Here is a 19,592-nt window from a genome sequence, read left to right as displayed (position 1 = left end):
GTGCAGAGGGGAAAATCTGCTTTTACAGAAAAGCAGAAAGAAGAAAAGCCAAGCAGTCTCCTTTAAAGTTCGACTAAAGTCATGAAGGAAACACATGTGAAGTAATGAGGCTCTGGTCAACACTTACGAACAGCTATGTGTTTTTGAATATTATAATATACGACCACCCCTGAACACACCACGCTGCCACAATAAAGCAGTGGTGTATTCTAATGTTGCCGCAATAAAGGTGGCAGCATCATGCTGTGGGGTCGTTTTTCATCAGCAGAAACAGATGAGCTCTTGATGACGAGACATATGGCATTAAAAGTGAGGAAATCCAGGAAAAGACTTTAAATAAAGTTCAAAAAAGTCCTGATTGCAGGCTTTAACAAACTAAACGTCCCGGAATAATGCACAATGTTGATTTATCCAAACACGTTCAATATGACATAACGACCACTAAGCTACCCTGATAAACATTTGTAAAACCAGTTTCTTTTCAAACAACTATTGTAATTTGTCAAAACTGAAAATGAAGACATGAATAAAATGACAAAAACAAAAATTTTGCTAAAAATAATAATAATTAAAACGTCATGAACTAAATTTAAAGGAAATCTATTTTTTATTACCATGACTGCATTCGTATATTATTGGATAAGAGTTGGACCAGTTCATCTTTTAAAGTGACGGTAGAACATAGCATAGCAATAAATGATTTGTTACATATTTTTCCAGATAATATAGAGCAAAAATATTAAATTGTTGTATATATGTTTTGTTGAACAGAAAATTAAAAAACGATAATTCATGTACAGAAGGAGGAAGGGGTAGCTCTTTGCAGCTGTCTAACATTTCTTGCTGTAGGTGGGTGGCGTTTGGCTCGAGATCTTGAGACGTTGCAACCACAGAATTTCCACTCTTGATCTGTGTGGTCATACATGCAAAATGTTGGACACATGACAGGGTGATAAAAATTCAGTTCCGTTCATATTTATCAGCACAAACAAGCTCATAAAAGTCCAAACCCAATATAATTTGGCACTGAAAGTCATATTTACATGACATTTCCGTTTTTGTCATGCTGTCTCAACCTACTGTGTGTATAAACAGCATAGATCTTGTGGAAAGTGACATTAAGTGTGAGATTTTTGTTTGTGTTGTGTTTTGAAGACAGTCAGAGAGAAGGGCTGGGGTTCCCCCTCCTCTACTCTGAGATCAGTCTGCGTGAGTGGGTCTATTGCATGTTTCCATTCTTCAGCACCTTTTACCTTTGACATTTAGGCCAACCCCCACACACACACACTCTTCCCTCAGCGGATGCTCCATGCGAGGGGCCGCAGTGAAGCACGCCGTCCCCAGGTGCAGGGGATTTCCCCTGGTGTTGTACCCATCTGCTGCAGTTGTTGTGTGCGTGTCTGTCTGTCTGTGAGTGCGATTTGTCCACTTTCTGGGGGACTCCCAGACTTGCAGACTGAGAGGGCGGATCAAAACTGACAGTGAAAGTTTAAATAGCAAATCATCAGAAATGGTTAACCTCTTGTTTGTGCAATACTGTGTACTGACTTAGAGGGGGCAGGACGTATTTGTTGTTGCGGATTTGGTGCTGTTTGTCTAGAAGCTCGTGGGGATTTGGATTTATCTTCTTCTTTTGATACAAAACAAATCGTGAAAATAAAGGGGGAAACGCGGTTGTCAGCAAGCACAAATTTAAGTGTATTTTAATAGGATTTTGATGTACATAAATTTAAAGTGGAAGACAAATAATGGATGGTTGAAAATGAAAATTTGAAGTGCATAGAGTTCATTTGCCTGAGTCAAGTCTTTGTAGAGCCACATTTTGCTGTACAGCCGCAGGTCTTTTAGGGTAAGTCTCTATCTTATCTGTAGACTGACGTTTTTGCTCAAGCTCAGGCAGACGGATTGGGAAACCTCTATGAAAATTTATTTCCAACGCTATTTTAGGTTTGGACTTGGAGAGGACTTTGAACATTACTTCTTATGACTTTTGATAAACATTTCTTCAAGTCACTGTTTCATAAAAACCAACTAATAGTTGTACTGTCAACAAATTCTTCCATATGTGCTCTGAATTTCTGCAGCTCCTCCAGAGCACATGTGGACAATTTTTTTTGACAGATCATTGATGCAATTTCTCCATAACTTTACCCCTTGTCTGTTATATTCTTTGGTCTTGATGATGTTGCTTGCTTGCTTCACAGAACAGCTACATTGTATACTAACATCAGTGAACACAAAGAGAACTACTGATGGCATTTGGCTACTCTTGATTTTATTTCAAGATATACAAGTGAAAGGAGCTGAATACATTAACATATTTTCCTTCAGTTGTACATTTATGTAGATATTTGCGTTGTAATGTCACAGAAAGTCACGGTAAAATACATGGAGCTTTATGTTTGTCGTGGTAAAATGAGAAGAAATTCAAAAATATTACTATTTTTGCAGTTCTCTATATGTGATTTAATATGACGGTCACACAATTATATATGTAAGTAAATAAATAAATAATTAAAATCTGAGCTTTAAGAGCAAAAATGCTAGAAAATAGATTAGGAACTAACTGGCTGTGGGCGCCGTTTGAGGTCGGTAACTCTTTAGTGCCGCACCGGGAAGAGAATTGTTTACATACAACTTGCTGATTTGGGGCGAAATAGTTTTTTTGATCAATCCAATTGTATGTGAAAGTTAATTTTCTGGTCAGTATGAAGGCTCACATCGAGCTTCGGTTGTATAAGTCACATTAATGATCTTTATTCCGACAGGTAAGTGGCGCATTTTGTCCTTTAACTTTGATGTTTACAATCTGTCTGTCTCCAGGACAATTTGGGTTAATTAACGCCTGTTTGTCTCTCGTAAAGAAGCTAGTTAAATATTTCAGGGAGCTTGCCTCAAACTGATATGGCCCTTTAGTTTAAGCTTACACTCTGAGCTGTCAGCGAATATAATTTAATTTCACTTTCTGTTTAAACCTTTTTGCGACAGACAGGCTAATGAAATGTGACCTGATTTAGCTTTAGGAAATAAAAACTGAAAAAAATAATAACAGGTAATGTTTCGCCTCTTAAAATGATTTGGTACGGATTTTCGTAGCTGTTTGCATAATTAGGTCTCTAAAAAATAATATATCAGAATGGGTTTCTTTTCTCACTGCTGCTAAATTCAGCTTAATCTGAGAAATACCTGAGGCCAAGTAATTATTCCTACAACCTTCTTTCGAAAGGAATATTGTCTTTTCAATTATGCTCCTTTTTTACACGTTTAACAACTCTGCTGCTTTAAAATAAACCTGAACATACATTGGCTGTAAATAATTGGAGACAAAACAAAGGTATGAACAAAAGAATCCAATAGTTTTTCTTTATGTTTGCCACATCTGCCAGAAAAGACCTTGGAATAGATTTATGAATTATTATTATTTTCTTATTCCAATCAACTTTCAGACCAATGATAAGATTTAAGGTTGCAATTCTCACTTAATAGCTTTTCTTCTTTCGTAGCCCTTAACTTAAACTTTCTAAGTAATTGGTGTTTCTGTGAAGTAGGAAAGAGCGAAAAGCACACTTTAAATGTTGCAAATATGCCAACGCTTTTATATTTTTACCATTGTGGTTATTTAAAGTGTTTTAAAAACTATGTTTGATATCACTGGGTTTTATTGTTAGTGGGCTAAACAACATATTATGACTACAACCACATATAGAACTAGTACTAGAGTATTTATACAATATTGTTTTATTTGTAGAGATACTAGTCATAGTAGCAATCTCTGATATATTAATGTACCAAGCATATAAAATGTTGACATACATCACAACTCTTGCACTTGGCCTAATCATCAGTGTCATTAAAGTGTGTTTGAAATTCATGATGCTGAATAAATTAGAGTATGATTAAAAATATAATTTTTAGTGAAACTCAAATCGTGTTCAGAATTATTAGAAAACACTGTGATTTATTTCAAGGGTTTATTGCCGTTTAGTGACTATGGCTACTAAAACACAAAGTTCAGTCCCTGGAACATTAGAATATTACATAGGACCAATAAAAATGTGTGATGCAGGAATGCTGTGTCACAGCCTGCGCAGTCATGGGGAAGTCTGCTGACTGGGCAGCGGTCCAATAGACAGTAACTAACAGCCAGAGAAGCTAAGGCCTAGTCTGCTGTATCCAAGCAGAATGATTGAAAGTTGAGTGGAAGAAAAACAGAAGACGCCATGACTGAACAACCAGCTAGTATCAGTCTGTTATACTGGTGTTGCTCTACAAAGCCCAAAACAGCAAAACACTTTAATATTCTGCTCATTAGAAAGCTGTAAATTGCTAGGAAATAGATTATGCTACGTATGTTTGGTTTTAATTTTTGTGTAAATGCCAGAATACAGTTATGTTTTTTTAAAGGTTTACAATCCATGATAATAACCTTTTTTCTGCCGATGCCGTAAGAACATAAATAAAACTTTAGCATAAAATGACAGAAGCATCCTCGCCTGAAACCAGTTCATATTTGTAACAACCACATTTGAGAAGAGAGTCCTCTTTCTGACATGCTGAAGAATAAGACATCCGTATAAGAAAATACTGTTAGATGACCACCAATAAATCTGATTAACATTGGTTTAAAGCAAACATTAAGCTAAGAAATCTCTGACAGGCTTCTTGAAGACAAAATAGCAGTGCAACAGTTGAGAGTGACACCATGACACCTTCATGTCCAAGAGTTTTGTGTTATTTATTTATTTTTTTTTTTTTATGGAAGCATTTAAAGTGATCGATTAACTTAAGCTTTGACAAGTCCAGCAGAAATCGCTCTATTAATCAAATATAGAGGCAAACTGTCACACAAGAGGATTGAATGTCCTTAAAATTGTTTACTGGTTGTGTTCTTGGTTACCTACAGAAAACAGAGCAAACTTTAATGAACTGCAATGACTTTGCATGTGAGGAAACTACTTGAGTCTGTGAAGCCATTAAGAAATCTTCAGGGTATTCAATGACTGTTTCTCACTGAGGAGGGCATTTCAAGACACATGCTGCCACCAGTGCAGAGCTTACTGAATCCTTGCAGCACATAAAGACGTCTATTGATGCCTAGAGGTGGTTGGGGTTGATCTAATGGGCTATAAAGCCTGACTTTAAGCTAGATCTTAGCTTAAAGATTTCTTAGCCTCTGAACTGAGAAGGACAAAGTTTCAATGTATTTTTGTAACTGATTAAAAATAACAACCTATGAAATTCACTGCATTTTAAAGGTTTAATTTCTTTCTTCAATCTCACATGAAGGAAAAAATAATAATAATATCTTCTGTCCTTCCTTCTTTTCTTTCTTCCAGACGCAAACTCTGTTTTCTATACACACACAGTCATCTGCCACAGATGAATGTTTCTGTTTTATACTTTAAATTAGTTGTGAAGGATTCAGTGTCATGAACTAATGTCGTGAAGTTAATTCACTTGAACTGTGTGTGTGTGTGTGTGTGTTTAATAAAAAACGATCTCCGCTGGTGTTTGCAGCGTGTGGGCACAGTGAGATTCGGCCGAGCAGGTGCGGCGTGGAAGTTGCACAGAGGTGTCGGCTGTGGACACTCAGCGGGACACATGGCAGAGGAAGGCAACAAGCTGACACTGAGGCGCCTGGAGGGACCCATCAACAAGTTCATTAAAGTAGCTCTGCCCACGGACCTGGAGAGGCTGCAGAAACACCACAGTAACATACTGAAGGTGAGGACTCGCGTCTGCCTGGACACATGATCACACCAGGATGCTGCCTCGCTGGGAATAAGTGCATGTTTTATCTTTTTGTGTTCGCAGTATCAACAGAGCCAGCAGTGGGAGCGCCTCCATCAGGAGCAAATAAATGCCAGCAGAACTGTTCAGGTGTGGTAGAACTTTTTAAACGGACAGTGAAGGCATCTAAGGCATGTGTGTTTAATGAATAACAGGTTTTATTTAGAATATAATTTAACCGACTGCCAATTAAGAGTCCCTTAACCCCATGAGTCTCTGCATCAGAGTGCATTTGTTAAATAAATCACTTGAAGCTTCTGACCTCCTAAACTTAGATCTCGACATTTTCTACATTTGTCGCAATCACGTTTTCCGATTTAAAGGTCAAAGAGCAGATTTAGGGCAATTATTGGTGGGTTTATCCATTTAAGTACAGACAGCATCGAAATGAAGGAAATAATTGCTAGTTTTCTGCTGTAGAGCCAGTTTGATGTCTGTAAACTATCGCTGCAAAATAGAGTTCAAAGTAAACAGTCAATCACAGTGCCTTTAACTCTGTCATAGTGCAACCACACACTACAGCACCTTATAAGATAGACACAATAAATGACAAAGGTGTACTTTGTAGAAACGTCACTGCAATTACAGCTGCAGGTCTTCGAGGGTCTGGCTCTATTAGCTTTAATATCTAGAGACTGAAACTCAAAATCGAACTTTGATCTCTAGGCAGTTCTCCAATAAAACAGGAATAAATTTCCCTTCTGAAATCAAGTCAAAGAAAAGTTTGTTTTCTGATTCATAATCAAATTTCCACGGTTCTCTAGGCTTTTTAGCTCATTTTAAAGGGATAGTATCATTTAAAATCAACTTTTGTAAGCTTTACATCATGTTATACTGTCATCCCTTCTTGAAAAACAGAACTGCAGTGTTGCCTTGATTCTTTCATGCATGTTTGAGAAATCCTTTAATCTCCTGTGGCAAAACACCTGGTTAGAGCTAGTGCCTCCTTAGAGCAGTTTCCAAGCTGCTAAACTTCCACCTCACAGAACAGCATGACTTTCCCACTCAGCTCCTTCAGACTAGCCAGCAGCAATTAGCAAACACCTGGTGGAACTGCACATCTGCTGAGCTCATTAAATGAGCTACTTCTCAATGCAACGCTGCATTATTAAAAGGTGAGTAGAGGAGCCATGTTGTTTTGACTTCCTGAAGGCGGAGTTTCAGAAAGAGCAGGAGTTCTTAAAGAAACAGAGGCCCAATTTCGAGGCGTCAGATTAGGAAGGCAAATTTCTTTTAAACCATGTTTGATATTTATAGCATTTTTATATTTCTATAACATAGCTACTTGATTGTGCTATAAAATGGCACTATGTACCTGGAAAACTCATAATACTGCCCCCTTAAGTATAATAACAAAAATGTATGAATGAACTGTCTTTGGATTTATGATGGTTGTATGAAAGGGTTGGTGTTTAGTGTAAATATATTTTACAATATGTCAAGAATATATTTGCATTTATTCTCCACACATGTAAAAAAGACTAAAAATTTAGATAAGAAATAAGGTGAATTTCCACCGGAACCTTAATTCCTGCATGTGGTAAGTAGTTATTGGTGTTCCTGTTCACCTGGCTGGTGTGAAGACCCCCGAGGGGGGGATGCTGTTGCCTGGAAGCCTCTGTGTCTCTGTAGGAGAAATAACTCCAAACAGACACACACCTATCCTCTCACCATTGCTCCTCTCACCCCTCTGGGAGTGCTCACGGAGTGCTTTCCTGTGTCTTCGTGTCATTAAGTCAGAGTCATCTTTAGGTGCTGCTGCTTTAGAAGTTAGTGTGTGTTTTGGGGGGTGTTTTTTTTATGTTTTTTTGGGGGGGGGGGGGGGGATGTTGGTAGGTAGGTGGACTGATCGGCAGTCTTTAAATCAGAATCCATGAAATGTCTTGTCTTTCACGTGTTAGGTCAGGATCTGTGCTCACATTACCAACCCAGTTCACTTGCAGGCTGACAGGTGTCCGACCCGTCTGCCTCCATGTTAATCAGTTTGTCTTTTCGGCTTCGTGCACATGGAGACATGGGTGTGGGCGTATGTTTATTCATGCTCTGTAATTAAAGGAATGCGTTATCGGCAGGACGTTGACCCGATGAGGCCGGGTCGTTCCTCGGCCTGGAGGGCTGATGCCTGCGATGTAATCCTCCTGTCACCCTCGGGGCATTTCCCATGTTCCCCTGCCTCATATCTAAACCTTACTAAGCTCCTCACTCACAAGCAAATGCCCCCACACAGACACGTATAAACGCACACACACACACACGGACCGAACATTGAACAAACATTGTAAACGGTGAGCAAAAGCTCACAAGGAATCTGGAGTTCATCTTTGTAATGAATGAATTATGAAAAGGCTTTTATTTTGAAGATTTTCAATGAGCTTTGATTTGAAAGGACAGCAGTTTAAATTTTTCATCCATTTTTTAATTTCGGATGAAAAATGTGACATCTTGTTTTGATGAAACGGGCGGTATCACGTAAAATCAATGTTTTTTTTTTATAACTTTACATCTTGTTATAATGTTATTCCCTCACCAAAAACATGCCTGGAGTGTTGCTTTGATTCTTCCATGCATCTCTGACAAATCATCAGCGTGCCTAAAAACTCTCTCAATCAAAGCTCCTCCTCGGAGTCTCCAGCCGAGCTTCTGCCACTCAGCTCCTCCAGACTAGCGGCAGCAGCAATTAGGAAACACCTGGTGGAACTGCGCCTCTGCTGAGCTACTCATACCAGCTACTTCTCACTGCAAAGCATCTAAGAATGGCTGTAAACGGCATCATGTAGAAGCGTTGTTATGATAACTTAGTGAATACGGAGAGTAGGAGCTTCTCTCTTAAAGAGACAGAGGCCCAATTTCAAAGTGTTAAATTGTGAAGTCAAGCCATGTTTGATATATACAACATTTACATAACAACTGAAAGTAACATAGTTACTTGATTATGCTATAAAATAACACTACGTGTCTGGAAAATACATACCAAAGCTACTTTTAGGCTTATTTTGAAAGGACAAGGTTTAGTTCTGTTAGAAGAAAGTTAGCCTGGTTGTCGTGTTTTGAACTGTGGGAGGAAGCTGGAGTACCCTGAGAAAACCCACGCATGCACAGGGAGAACATAAGCTCCATGCAGACAGACCCCAGACCGGGACTCGAACCCAGGACCTTCTTGTTGCTAGGCAACAGTGCCACATAGTTAGCCAAGTTTATTAAAATAGATAAAAACTCGTTTGCTTTTCGGCAAAAGCCTCTGGATAGACGTGGTTCTGCTTATTGTAAAAGCTTCGTCATAAAGAGATGAATACTTTGTGTTGTACTTAAGAGTTTAAGGAAATCATGTTGGTAATAATTTTACCCTGATTTCAGATAATAAAGTCTCCATCTACATCAAACCCGCCTGTTATGGACGGGACAAATTTGTATCATTCTTGAACTGCAGTCGGCGGGCCGGACAAATTAATTCTGTCTTATGGTTTTGTTTTGAAAGTTCAGGTTTAGTTTGAGTTCTCCTTCAGTTGCCCTAAAATGAGTCTTATTTTGAAAGGTACTGGTAAAATTAAGTTTGAACGAATTCAGCACCTCGGTGTTTCATATTTAAAAACAAGTGGAGTCACTTGTTTTGCAACGTTTTGAACAAGTAGGCTCTGTTGGAAAACTGGAATCAGTAGTAAAAATATTTTTTGAATTAAAAACACAATTTAGGTTCCTTTTCCTGCTTCTGTCTCTTAACAGCCAAAAGTTGTGCTTGTCTTGCTTCTTATTTTTTGTACGTTTCAAGCACTTAATTCATTTTGACTTTATTTTAGTTTCCAAAGCACCACAGCGAGATTTCACTCTGAGTAACCTGTGAGTCATGTGCGGTTGTGCAGCAACTGAGGGCCAACATGAGAGAGATGGAGCAGCTGTGCGGCCGGGTCCGATCTGAAGACGCCGAAGCTCTGGAGGAGCTCGTAAAACCGGTGAGGGAGAGAGCGTCAGCCGCAGCACAGGACTTCCTGCTTCTGCACTCCAACCCGCCCCCGCCGGTCCCCGCGGCGCCGCCGGACGCTCGGCCCTCCGCCAGTCAGTCCAGCAGCTGCCACGATCTGGAGGAGGAGGACGAGGAGCCGCTGTCGGACCTGCAGATTCAGCTTCGGCTTCCAGAAATCCCGGCCGATCAGAATGCGTCCGAGTCGTGGGATAATCTGGAAGAGGTGCGTTCGTTAAAGAGATCAGTTTCATGACAACAAAACATATCTTATATTCAGCACAGGACAAACAAGTGTTTATAAACTTTTATGTGGGAAAGTATTTACCTCCTCGCAGGCGTCTTTTGTTTTTTTTGTTTTTTTTTTGTAGTTCATCTTTGAGGAACAAATGACTTTAGATCTGTCAGTCGGAAAAGGGATATGAACCCATTCCTAAGGAATTGAGGGCCATTATGCATTTATGGAGAAAACATGGTATCAAGATGAGCCTTTCCCGGGGTGTCCAGGCTAACAACGCTAAACTGTTGCTCATCAACCCAGGAGGTCACAAAAGAACCCAGAACAATTACCTCCATAGCCTAAGAACAGGTTGTGCCACACTTTGTGGTAACATCTGCAGTCAAGCGTTCGCAATAACTGAAAATGAGTGTTTTACATCATAGTGGAAGAATTTTGGCCCCCTTTTTTTTTTTTTTTTTGCTGAATTGTTTTAATTCAGACACATTGTTGAGGTTTCGAGTCTGTTTTAGATCACTTTGAGTATCACTTTGAGCCGCTCAGAGGTGAACTTCCTTCACATCATCCTGCTGTAGAGGTCAAGGACGAGAAATAATGGCTGGATTTGCTCACAGGGTTTTCTTCTGGAGAGCAAAAATTCAAGGATCAAACTGGCAAAGAGGCCCAGATCATCACACTGCCACCACCATGTTTGACTGGTCATAATGTTCTTTATCTGAAATGCTCTGTTAGCTCACCGAATATTTTCCCAAAGTTGCTGGTGATCATAAGGATGATTTTTAGTAAATATGGCTCTGTTACCATTTCCAGACTTTGTTTCCAGTCTGTACCAAAGTTTCTATAACGTGGAACGTGGTGTGTGGTACGGCCTGCTTCATGTCCTCAGACAGATTCTGTTCGAGTGATTTCTTCATTCAACAGGTCTGCTAGTGTTCAGGCCCGGGCGAAAATGAACCTACATTTCCGTAAATGTGTTTAACCATAGTTAAGTCATTATTTGACAAAAGGTTAATCACTTTTTAACTAACTTACAAGTAATTTTTAAGCAATGTGTAGGAGCTTGTTTTAAATCAGTAATTTCTAATGTTGATTTTAAGAAAAGTTCAAGTTCCACTGGCAGATTATTTTCACTTCTAACATGGGAAAATGTGTTGGAATAAGTGAAATAATCTGGAACTAATACTTTTACTTTTCCTACATCTTGCTAAAAAGTTTACCTTCAAGTTGGTTTTGTCTTATTTCAAGAGTACAAACATAACATTTGCAGTAGAAACCCAAAATACATTTTTTAGATTTTGTGTTTCTGCAGTGCATCATTCTGAGATTGCATGTTGTATTTTTATCTCATATTAAAATTAGTGTGATGGTCTGAAAAACTTAAAAGCAAATATGGGTGATTTCTTTTTAACAGCACGATGTAATGAGGTATAACTGTAAAAAAGGAGAAATGAGGAAAAAGGGAAACTGATTCTTAAAAAATGGAGGATATTGCAGTGAGATGTTTAGTTTATTTTCATTAGATATTGCAGTAGATTTGTCTGATAAGTAATTAAGTGAAATAAAAGAAAACCTGAACCCTTGTCCCCCCCTCAGGACCTAAAGGAGCTGAGCGGCTTGGTGACGGAGTTCTCCCTGCTTGTCCATGTGAGTAAAAACACCCGGCGGGTTCCTACGTTCACGTTTCCGCATCGACTGCGTTGCTCCGTCTGCATGCAGCAAACTCAAGAGCGACGGAGGCCGCTCAGCTGCACCGTTTCCAGGAAGCGCTCTGCGCGTTTGAGCGGCGTCCTCAGAGATCAGCTCAGGAGGGAACGGCCGGGGCCCCGGAGGCCCTACGCTGGGGAGAGGCCAAGGAAGGAGTTGACGAGAGGGAGGGAGGGAGGAGAGGGAATTTGGTGGGAGGACGGCAGGTTGTCATATGGGGAGAGGAGGGAAACGAGGGATGCAACAGAGCAGGTGGAGAACAGACGGTTCAGATTATCTCTTTCCTCAGGGAAAGAGTGAGAGGAGCAGGGAGGCTGAGAGAAGGAGAGATTAACAAAGGAGAGAGAAAGAAAGAGAGAGAGAGTGAAGATGAAGCGGTGTAAGAAAAAAAAAAATACACGGGGAAGGAAGGGGCCAAAAGAGCATAGACATGTTGTGGCGTCTCTAGGGTGAGAGATGCAGTTTGGGGAGTAATATTCCAGCAGGCTGAGCCTCAGTGGAAACACTGAGTGAGTGAGTGTGTGGTTGTTCCTTTGTTTTTGTCACGTTAGCGGCTGAGTTTCTTTACCCGTCTGCCTTCTCTTTAGAACTTTCCACCGATCTCTGAGCGTTGAATTATCTATTTAGCTAACAAATGCGTTTAAAGAGACAAATAAAATCAGCCCATATATAGTTCGTCTAATTTTCTTACCATTGTGTCATTTTACGAGTGTTTTTTTTTTTTAACATCATTTCTGATGTTGAATAGTTCCCTGGTTTTGTTATTAAAAGAGGAATCTTTTGTATTTTTTTTCTAATCTGATATTAACCTTAAATATCTTTGGATTCATCTTGGATTTATGTATAAAAGTCGAATTTTAATTTGTGAAAAACATAAAACTATTAAAAAAGTGTGTAAGACTTCCAGCGTTATTTAGTTCCAAACGTCTCTAATTTCTTACAAACTTAGACTTTTGATTTTTTTTTCTGTAGTTATTAAACCAAAAAAAAAAAAATCTGTTGGAAAAATTTCAATTCTGAAAAATATTAAAATGTGTTTTAGATTAATTTGAAAAATTTCCCCCAACTCTTCTTTTTGTCCCCTCTTTTATACAGCCTAAATTGTATTATCTTAATTTCTGAAATACCTGGCTGTTTCGCAAAACATTTTTTATCTAATTTTTTTTTTTTTTTTTTTTTTTTACAAATTGTCAGTTTTAAATGTTGACTATTTAAACAAACAATTATCCCAGTGTTTCTCTGTTATTTAGTTTAAAATTTTCCTACACCACTTTCATAAGGTTTACAGTTTTCTTAAATCTACAGACTGAAGGAGAAAAGTATATTCTTTTTGTCAAAATGTTTATCTTTTGATAAATATTACATTATTTTCGGAAATAGTTAAATTCAACAATTCTTTTCATGGAACTTAAAATTTGCATTTCTTTAATTTTATATTCACAAACATTTTTGACTCGTGTCTCAAGCGAATTTTTTTTATATCCAACTATTTTGCAAAAATATAAATCTATTTTTGAACCACTTATTTGTTCTGTTATGTGCAATCTAAGTTGTGTGTGCACATTTAGTCTTATTTTATATTATCAAAAATATCATAAGAGTGCTCTATGGAACCTTTTCTTTTTTATTAACTCGTCATTTCTTTTAGAAGAAACCAAACTAGTTGTAATAAAACAAGTTTATGCCAGAGTCCTTCTGCCAGGCTCTAAAGTTTCAGATTTGAAGACAAAAAGAGTGCGACGACAAAGTAACTTGGAGGCTGGTGAATATTGCAGACCTCTGCAGGAATGAGCAAAACATCATCAGAAAACAACAGGAAGTTCCTTTTTGTCGTGTAAGAGGAGCAGGCGAAGGAGGCGCGGGTTGTTTCTGAGGAGGAAGAGGAAGCGAAGGGTAGAGCTCTGTGTTCTGCTTGTTGTTTGGCCCCTGCGTCCGTCCAGTCCTCACATGGAGCGAGAGGCAGCTGCCACTCTGAATATTTCATGAGATCCACACAATGGCACACACAGTGTGACCGAATCCCAGACGAATATACCGACGCCGCGCACACGTGCCTCCACCGTGCAGGAGAGCAGAGTTTGGTCAGTCAGAAAATAAATCTTTGAACACAACAGGTGGTCGCTGCACCTGCGTGTGTGTGTGTGTGTGTGTGTGTGTGTGTGTGTGTGTGTGTGTGTGTGTGTGTGTCAGTGTGTCAGTGCCCCTTGGAATATGAGTGTGTGCTAACGTGCTTCTCCATGCTCCAGTCCCAGCAGGAGAAGATTGACAGCATAGAGGACAACGTCAACACAGCCGCGGCCAACGTGGAGGAGGGGACCAGGAGCCTGGGGAAGGTGGGTGTTTATGTATCTGTGTGTTTATGTCCCGATGATCCCCCTGTGTGAGTGTGTGTGTGGTGTTTGGGAGATCGATGGCACTTTGCCTCCCAGCCATTTCGCTGCGTTTGTCCCCATCGATCCCTTCCAATATGGAGGAAAGCTGCAATTAAGGAAATAGAGAGAGAGGAGAGGGAGAAGACGGGAGAGGGGGGAGTGATGAAGACGTTGGATAAGGCGAGCAAGGCAGGACCCACATGTTGGTGTGTGTGCGTGTGTGTGTTAGATTTAAATAAATATGTTGTCATTTCCCTGTTCAGCTACATTAACCCACAACATAAATCAGGGGACAAGTCACCGACCCTTATATGTATTACACACGTCAAATATTGAGATTTTTCTCTTTATTATCCAGAATGTATCAATTTTTTTTTAAATTTTGTCCTTGTTGAAGTATTTATTTTAAATCAAAGACATAAAAACAGAAGAACATTGCTACATGAAACTTTCCTCTCAAGTAAAACTTTTTTTTTAAAGGTTTGAGTCGCTCGTCGTCTGAGGGACTTTTTTGTTACATATATAAAAGTTACAAATATGAGAAGTTATTCCTTTCTGAAATTAACAAAATAAATGTGGCATAGCATAGCTTCCCTGTTAAAGATGTGCAGAAAACTTGAGATTAAATGAATCTTCTATTACTGTAACATGATCTCGTATAGAAAAATGTTCTCTTAGCTTTCCCATTTTGAAGAGAGTCGAGGAGAACAGGAATCTGTGTCGCCTCTCATCTACAGGAGCGTTAACTCAAAGTTAAGGCGCCAGTTCGACTCCCGACCCGGCCCTTTAAAACATGCTCGTCTCTCTTTGCCTTTTCCCTGTCAGACTAGCAATAAATAAAGACTACTGATGACTACAAATTCCTAAACATAATAATAAAAAAAACTGTTTAGTTGTATTTATTTTATGGGGATTTTAGGGTTTCTACAAATGTGAGCACAAGTGCTTCTGGGAGAAAACAAAACAAAACAAACATTATTTCCCAGTTTTTGTTAAACTTTTCCAGTGTAAGATCATGCTGCTGTAATAAAAGTTTCATTTTTTTCTTTTTTTTTTTTTTACTCTTTCTTTAACCGGGGTGCCAATAACTGAGGGTTGTTTCATTTCATTAAATTTAGGTTTTGGCATTTTTTGTTTTGGCTTTGTATGGGTGATGAGTAGAAGAGATTCGAGCCACGTTTAGAAAAAAAACAAAAACAAAAAAAGAAACTCTCGAGTCTCAAACATCCAGCAGGTCAATTTAACAGTGTTGTTTCAGTAGCGGTTTGGTTCTTTTTATACGCCCGTCAATAGTACACTCAACTTCTGAGAAAATAAACCAAAAATGTGTCTGTAGTGGGTTTTTAATAACAACTGGGAACATTTTAAATGTAACTTATGGCTGAATGTAATAAAATAAAACACTACGTTTAATTTGGTTGTTTAAAAAGAAATTTAGCAGAATGAGAGGACAAACAAACTCCCACCTGCTGTGAGACGGGTTGGTGGGTGAGCAGATGAAACAGATGAGAAGGGTGTCAGATGTTTTAACGTGTGTGAAAGCTTGTAATCTGTAATCGGGTCAAACACGTATTAAACACACACACACACACACACACACATATATATATATATATATACACAACCCGCTCATTTCCTCCTTCCTCCACAACTTCTATAGCCAGAGTCCTTTTAACTTAGCTCAGATGAAATTAAAATTCCCTCGACTGCCACAGGGATGTGGACAAGCAATGCTGGCTTTTGAACTAGATTAATTTAATGGTGAGTGTTAATCAAGTGAGTGTCCGTGTGTGTGTGTGTGTGTGTGTGTGTGTGGGAGGATGGTCAGAGAATCAATCATTAATTGCCATCAGCAAAAAGCACCTTCCACTCTGATGATAACCGCTGTAATAACACGCGGCCCCACATCTCTCTGATTTCTCCTAAATGAAGATAATAAAAAGGCTTTGATGCGTCCGTTTACATTTACACATGCAGGCTTGTTTGTATTTTATTTATTTTTTTTGACTTCGGCTTCAACCTTGCACGCGGATTGATGAGGTGATCATGAAAGGGCAGACGCATGCTCGCCCTGTCGCAGGCTGCCTTTAAGCCACAAAGTCCCGGCGCCTCCAAAGGTGCGCGAGGTAAATTAAACCGGAGCGTATCTCTTCTTCATGTCTCTCCAGGCGGCGGGCTACAAGCTGGCGGTGCTGCCGGTCGCCGGGGCGCTGCTGGGCGGCGCGCTGGGAGGCCCTCTCGGCCTGCTGGCCGGGTTCAAAGCTGCCGGGGTGGCTGCTGCCGTGGGAGGGGGCGCCCTGGGCTTCGCGGGCGGCAGCCTGGTCCGAAAACACCGCCGAGCTCAAGTGGACCAGCAGATGAGTCGACTGACGGCGCCGGCGGCAGAAGAACCGGAGAAAAATAAGGACAAGTGAAGCTCTTCTGTGTGGACTGACTGACCTGGTCCTGTGGGTCTGAGGAGACGGAGCGCTAGACAATGTGTGCACTTTGTTGAACGGGTGTTTAAAAACTGCCTTAATTACGACCTGCAGTCCTGCTCAGGAGGTTCTGCATCAGGACGACTCCGACACTTTAATCGTCTTCATGGTTTACGTTTGTCCAGGTTGGGTTGAAGTACAAAGCAAATCAAATGCGATGACTTCCTGAGAGCATGAAAAGGAGCACAAATTCAAACGTTTCCCCATACATGCACACATACAGGCTCAATATATACATACACCTCCACTAAGATTTTAAAATCTTTTATCAACCACAGCAGGAGTGTCCATTTAGACAACATGATTTTCTTACAATGGGAGATGTTACATACAACACAAAGTATTAAAGTGTAGTAGTAGTAGACAACCTTTTACTGAAAAGTTGACTTCGCTGCAGCCAAATCAGCTGCTTTTATCTAATTTATTAAACTTGGCTAAGTATAGCGAGCGTTTTGACAGAAAGTGATCCAAATCCTGTTCTTATAATCGAGAATAAATGTTTATTTGAGCCAAAAGTATTTAAAAACTAGATGCCTTTCTTTTAAGACAGCAAAGGCACAAAATCATTTCTATGTTTTTGATCTACGATAAATTTTCTGCCAAACAAAACAAACAAGAAATGAACTACTTTATTTGCTTGATTTTAGTAAGTTTGGACACCCCTGAACTGCAGGATATGTCACAGCTTCAAGCTTCTTGTTTGCTTGAAAATTATACCAAGCACTGATGAAATGGATAAAACTTCAACGCACTAGAACACTCTTCCCCAAAGAGTTGTTGTTTGACCTTTATATTGTTTGTAATATCTGAACTACGCTTTAAAATCACATCACTGACAAGAAACTAAATTATTTGAGCGGCCTCTACAGGTTCAGCCAAGAAGAATGATCCAATTTTCTGCTCAAATGACACCAAAACCTTGTTCATAGTTCTCTGTGGTCAAAGTGCTTTGGACAAAATGTTGGTGGAGGTATGTATAATTTTGACCCTTTATGAATTGGGGGGAAATTAACAATACAATTAAAACTTTTCTAATCGTTCCAAGAGCAGCTCAGATGGCGAGACTGTAAAAATCGTCAGGTGTGAAATGGTTTCTGTGGCAATATTTAATGCAAGCACTACAGCTTATACTTGTTCCAGTTCATTTTTCTTAATCAAAATCTGAAAACGTGGCCTTTTGTGAGAGAATCATCTGAGGTCTAAACATTTTGTGCCAATGCATCACTGTTAAAGGCAAATGAAAGCCTCGTCTCTTCCTTTTTTTCATCTGCAGGGTTTCTACGTTGTCCATTCTTCTGTGTTTTCATGTACAGCTAATGATAAATTTAAGTAATAATTCTCATATTTATGCAGCAAAGTATCACTAACGGTGCCAAAGTCCAGACCACTTCAGACCGGAGTGTGTGAATTTGTTGTATACAGAGATACTACTGTTGTCAAATAAAATATTTCTTTTTAGCAAAGATGTCGTTCGTTGACAGGAATAATGGCTGAAGTTGCCGTATTTTTGTTGGATGCAGTTTAGCTGATCTAGCAAAAAACAATGAGTGACCGCCCAGCATGATGCTGCCACTACTGGGTTTTTAGTTGGGCTTTATGTGCTTTAGGTTTAACGTATTTTAAAATATTTTTTAAATTGTGTCGTAAGAAAAATAAAATATAAATATCCAAGGATAATTCTCATAATTTCATGATCGGTAGTCAGGTAAGTGTGTACCTCCTGCTGCAATAAGGTCATTAATTTAATTAAAAACATATTTTTAAATCGGCTTCGACTTAAATTTTGTTTCCACTGTATGCATTTTGTTTGTTGAAGCACTTTGAGTTTTATCTTGACAGCTGCTGCATAGTTTTACTAACTAGCAGGAATAATGGAGTTCCGACAAACACAAATCTGTAAAATGTTTTTTATTTAATCATTTTTTTTTGTTCTTCACCTCTGAGATGAGCAATTAAAAAATGGCATCAGACTCCCCCTCTCCTCCCCCCATCTGCTGCTTTGTACGTGGGCTGATATGTCACTATGCAGGTCCAAAATGGGAGGACAGGACACACAACACAAATGAGTCCCCAAACACGTCCAAGTCCAACGTCTTGATTCCCAGAAATCAAGAACAGTACGAAAACCTTAGAGGTAAAAAAAGAGACTAAAACTGGATTTAAAAAGAAAGAAAAACTGGTAGAAAGTAGCAGGCTTCATTTTTACCGCTCAGGTTTTTCCCCTTAAAACACTTGGGAGAGTCGTAGTGTTTTCGCCCCCAGCATGAAGACACAGACAACAAAAGCAGGAGTTACATAAATTAATGATGATGAAGATCGTCTAGGAACATTTTTGTAATTGTTTTCCCGAGTCATTAGAAAATAATTCACGTCATTCTTTACAGTTTAGTACCTCAGCAACAAACTAGGCTCTTTCGTTTTAGGTTCGAATCAGACTGATCTCTGATTATTGACATATTTTTTTACTCGGTTTGAAGGAAGAGCTTTAACCAGAGGCACTCTGGGACAGAGAGGTCTCCCCACAGCATAATGCTGCCACTACCAGCACTTTGAAATGGGGATTATGTGTTTTAGGTGTTTAGAAAATAATGTTAAAAATCTCTCAGTCATGCTTTTTAGGAATTGTGGCGTTACTGATGACAGAAACAGATCCCCCCCCCCCCCCATCCCGCCCCCACTGTGGCACAGTATAGTAAAAAGTAGAACATAAAAATATCCGAGGAGTATTTGAGGAGACGTCATAATCCAGAGCCAGAACACAAACAGTACCAGAGAGAGAAGGGTTGTATCCCAGAAGGATGGAACAGCTCAGTCGCTCGTCTCGATTAGAAATGTTGCTACTCCTACGAGGCGTCTCTTCCCCTCCCCCCCGCCCCAGTCTGTGTGATGAGGAGACATTGAAATAAAGCTATTTTAAACAGGCATAATGTTTTAACATGTGCTCTACAAATGAATTAGACTGGAGTTGGTCATGGTGGAGATGCAGCCATGAGGTTAATGAGATTACAGGAGCATCTTTCATCGAGACGGGCTGAACTGGAATAACCCACAGATAA

At 39.5% G+C, this 19,592-nt stretch overlaps 1 protein-coding gene across 1 annotated transcript; it reads left to right on the top strand.

The window, feature by feature from the left end:
* Positions 1-2,580: 2,580 nt before the first annotated feature.
* On the top strand, positions 2,581-19,214 carry stx17 (syntaxin 17). The gene is made up of 7 exons (XM_015029968.1): positions 2,581-2,768; positions 5,518-5,724; positions 5,815-5,880; positions 9,648-9,971; positions 11,577-11,627; positions 13,934-14,020; positions 16,228-19,214. The coding sequence occupies exons 2-7, from the start codon at positions 5,602-5,604 to the stop codon at positions 16,471-16,473; spliced, it is 897 nt and encodes a 298-aa protein (XP_014885454.1). The 5' UTR covers positions 2,581-2,768; positions 5,518-5,601; the 3' UTR covers positions 16,474-19,214.
* The last annotated feature ends 378 nt before the right edge of the window (positions 19,215-19,592 follow it).

The sequence above is a fragment of the Poecilia latipinna genome, unplaced genomic scaffold, assembly GCF_001443285.1.
Source record: "Poecilia latipinna isolate Pla-1442-1.1 unplaced genomic scaffold, P_latipinna-1.0 Scaffold11, whole genome shotgun sequence".
NCBI lineage: Eukaryota > Metazoa > Chordata > Actinopteri > Cyprinodontiformes > Poeciliidae > Poecilia > Poecilia latipinna.
Note: the sequence above shows the minus strand (reverse complement) of the source record. Positions and strands in the feature narration are given on the sequence as shown.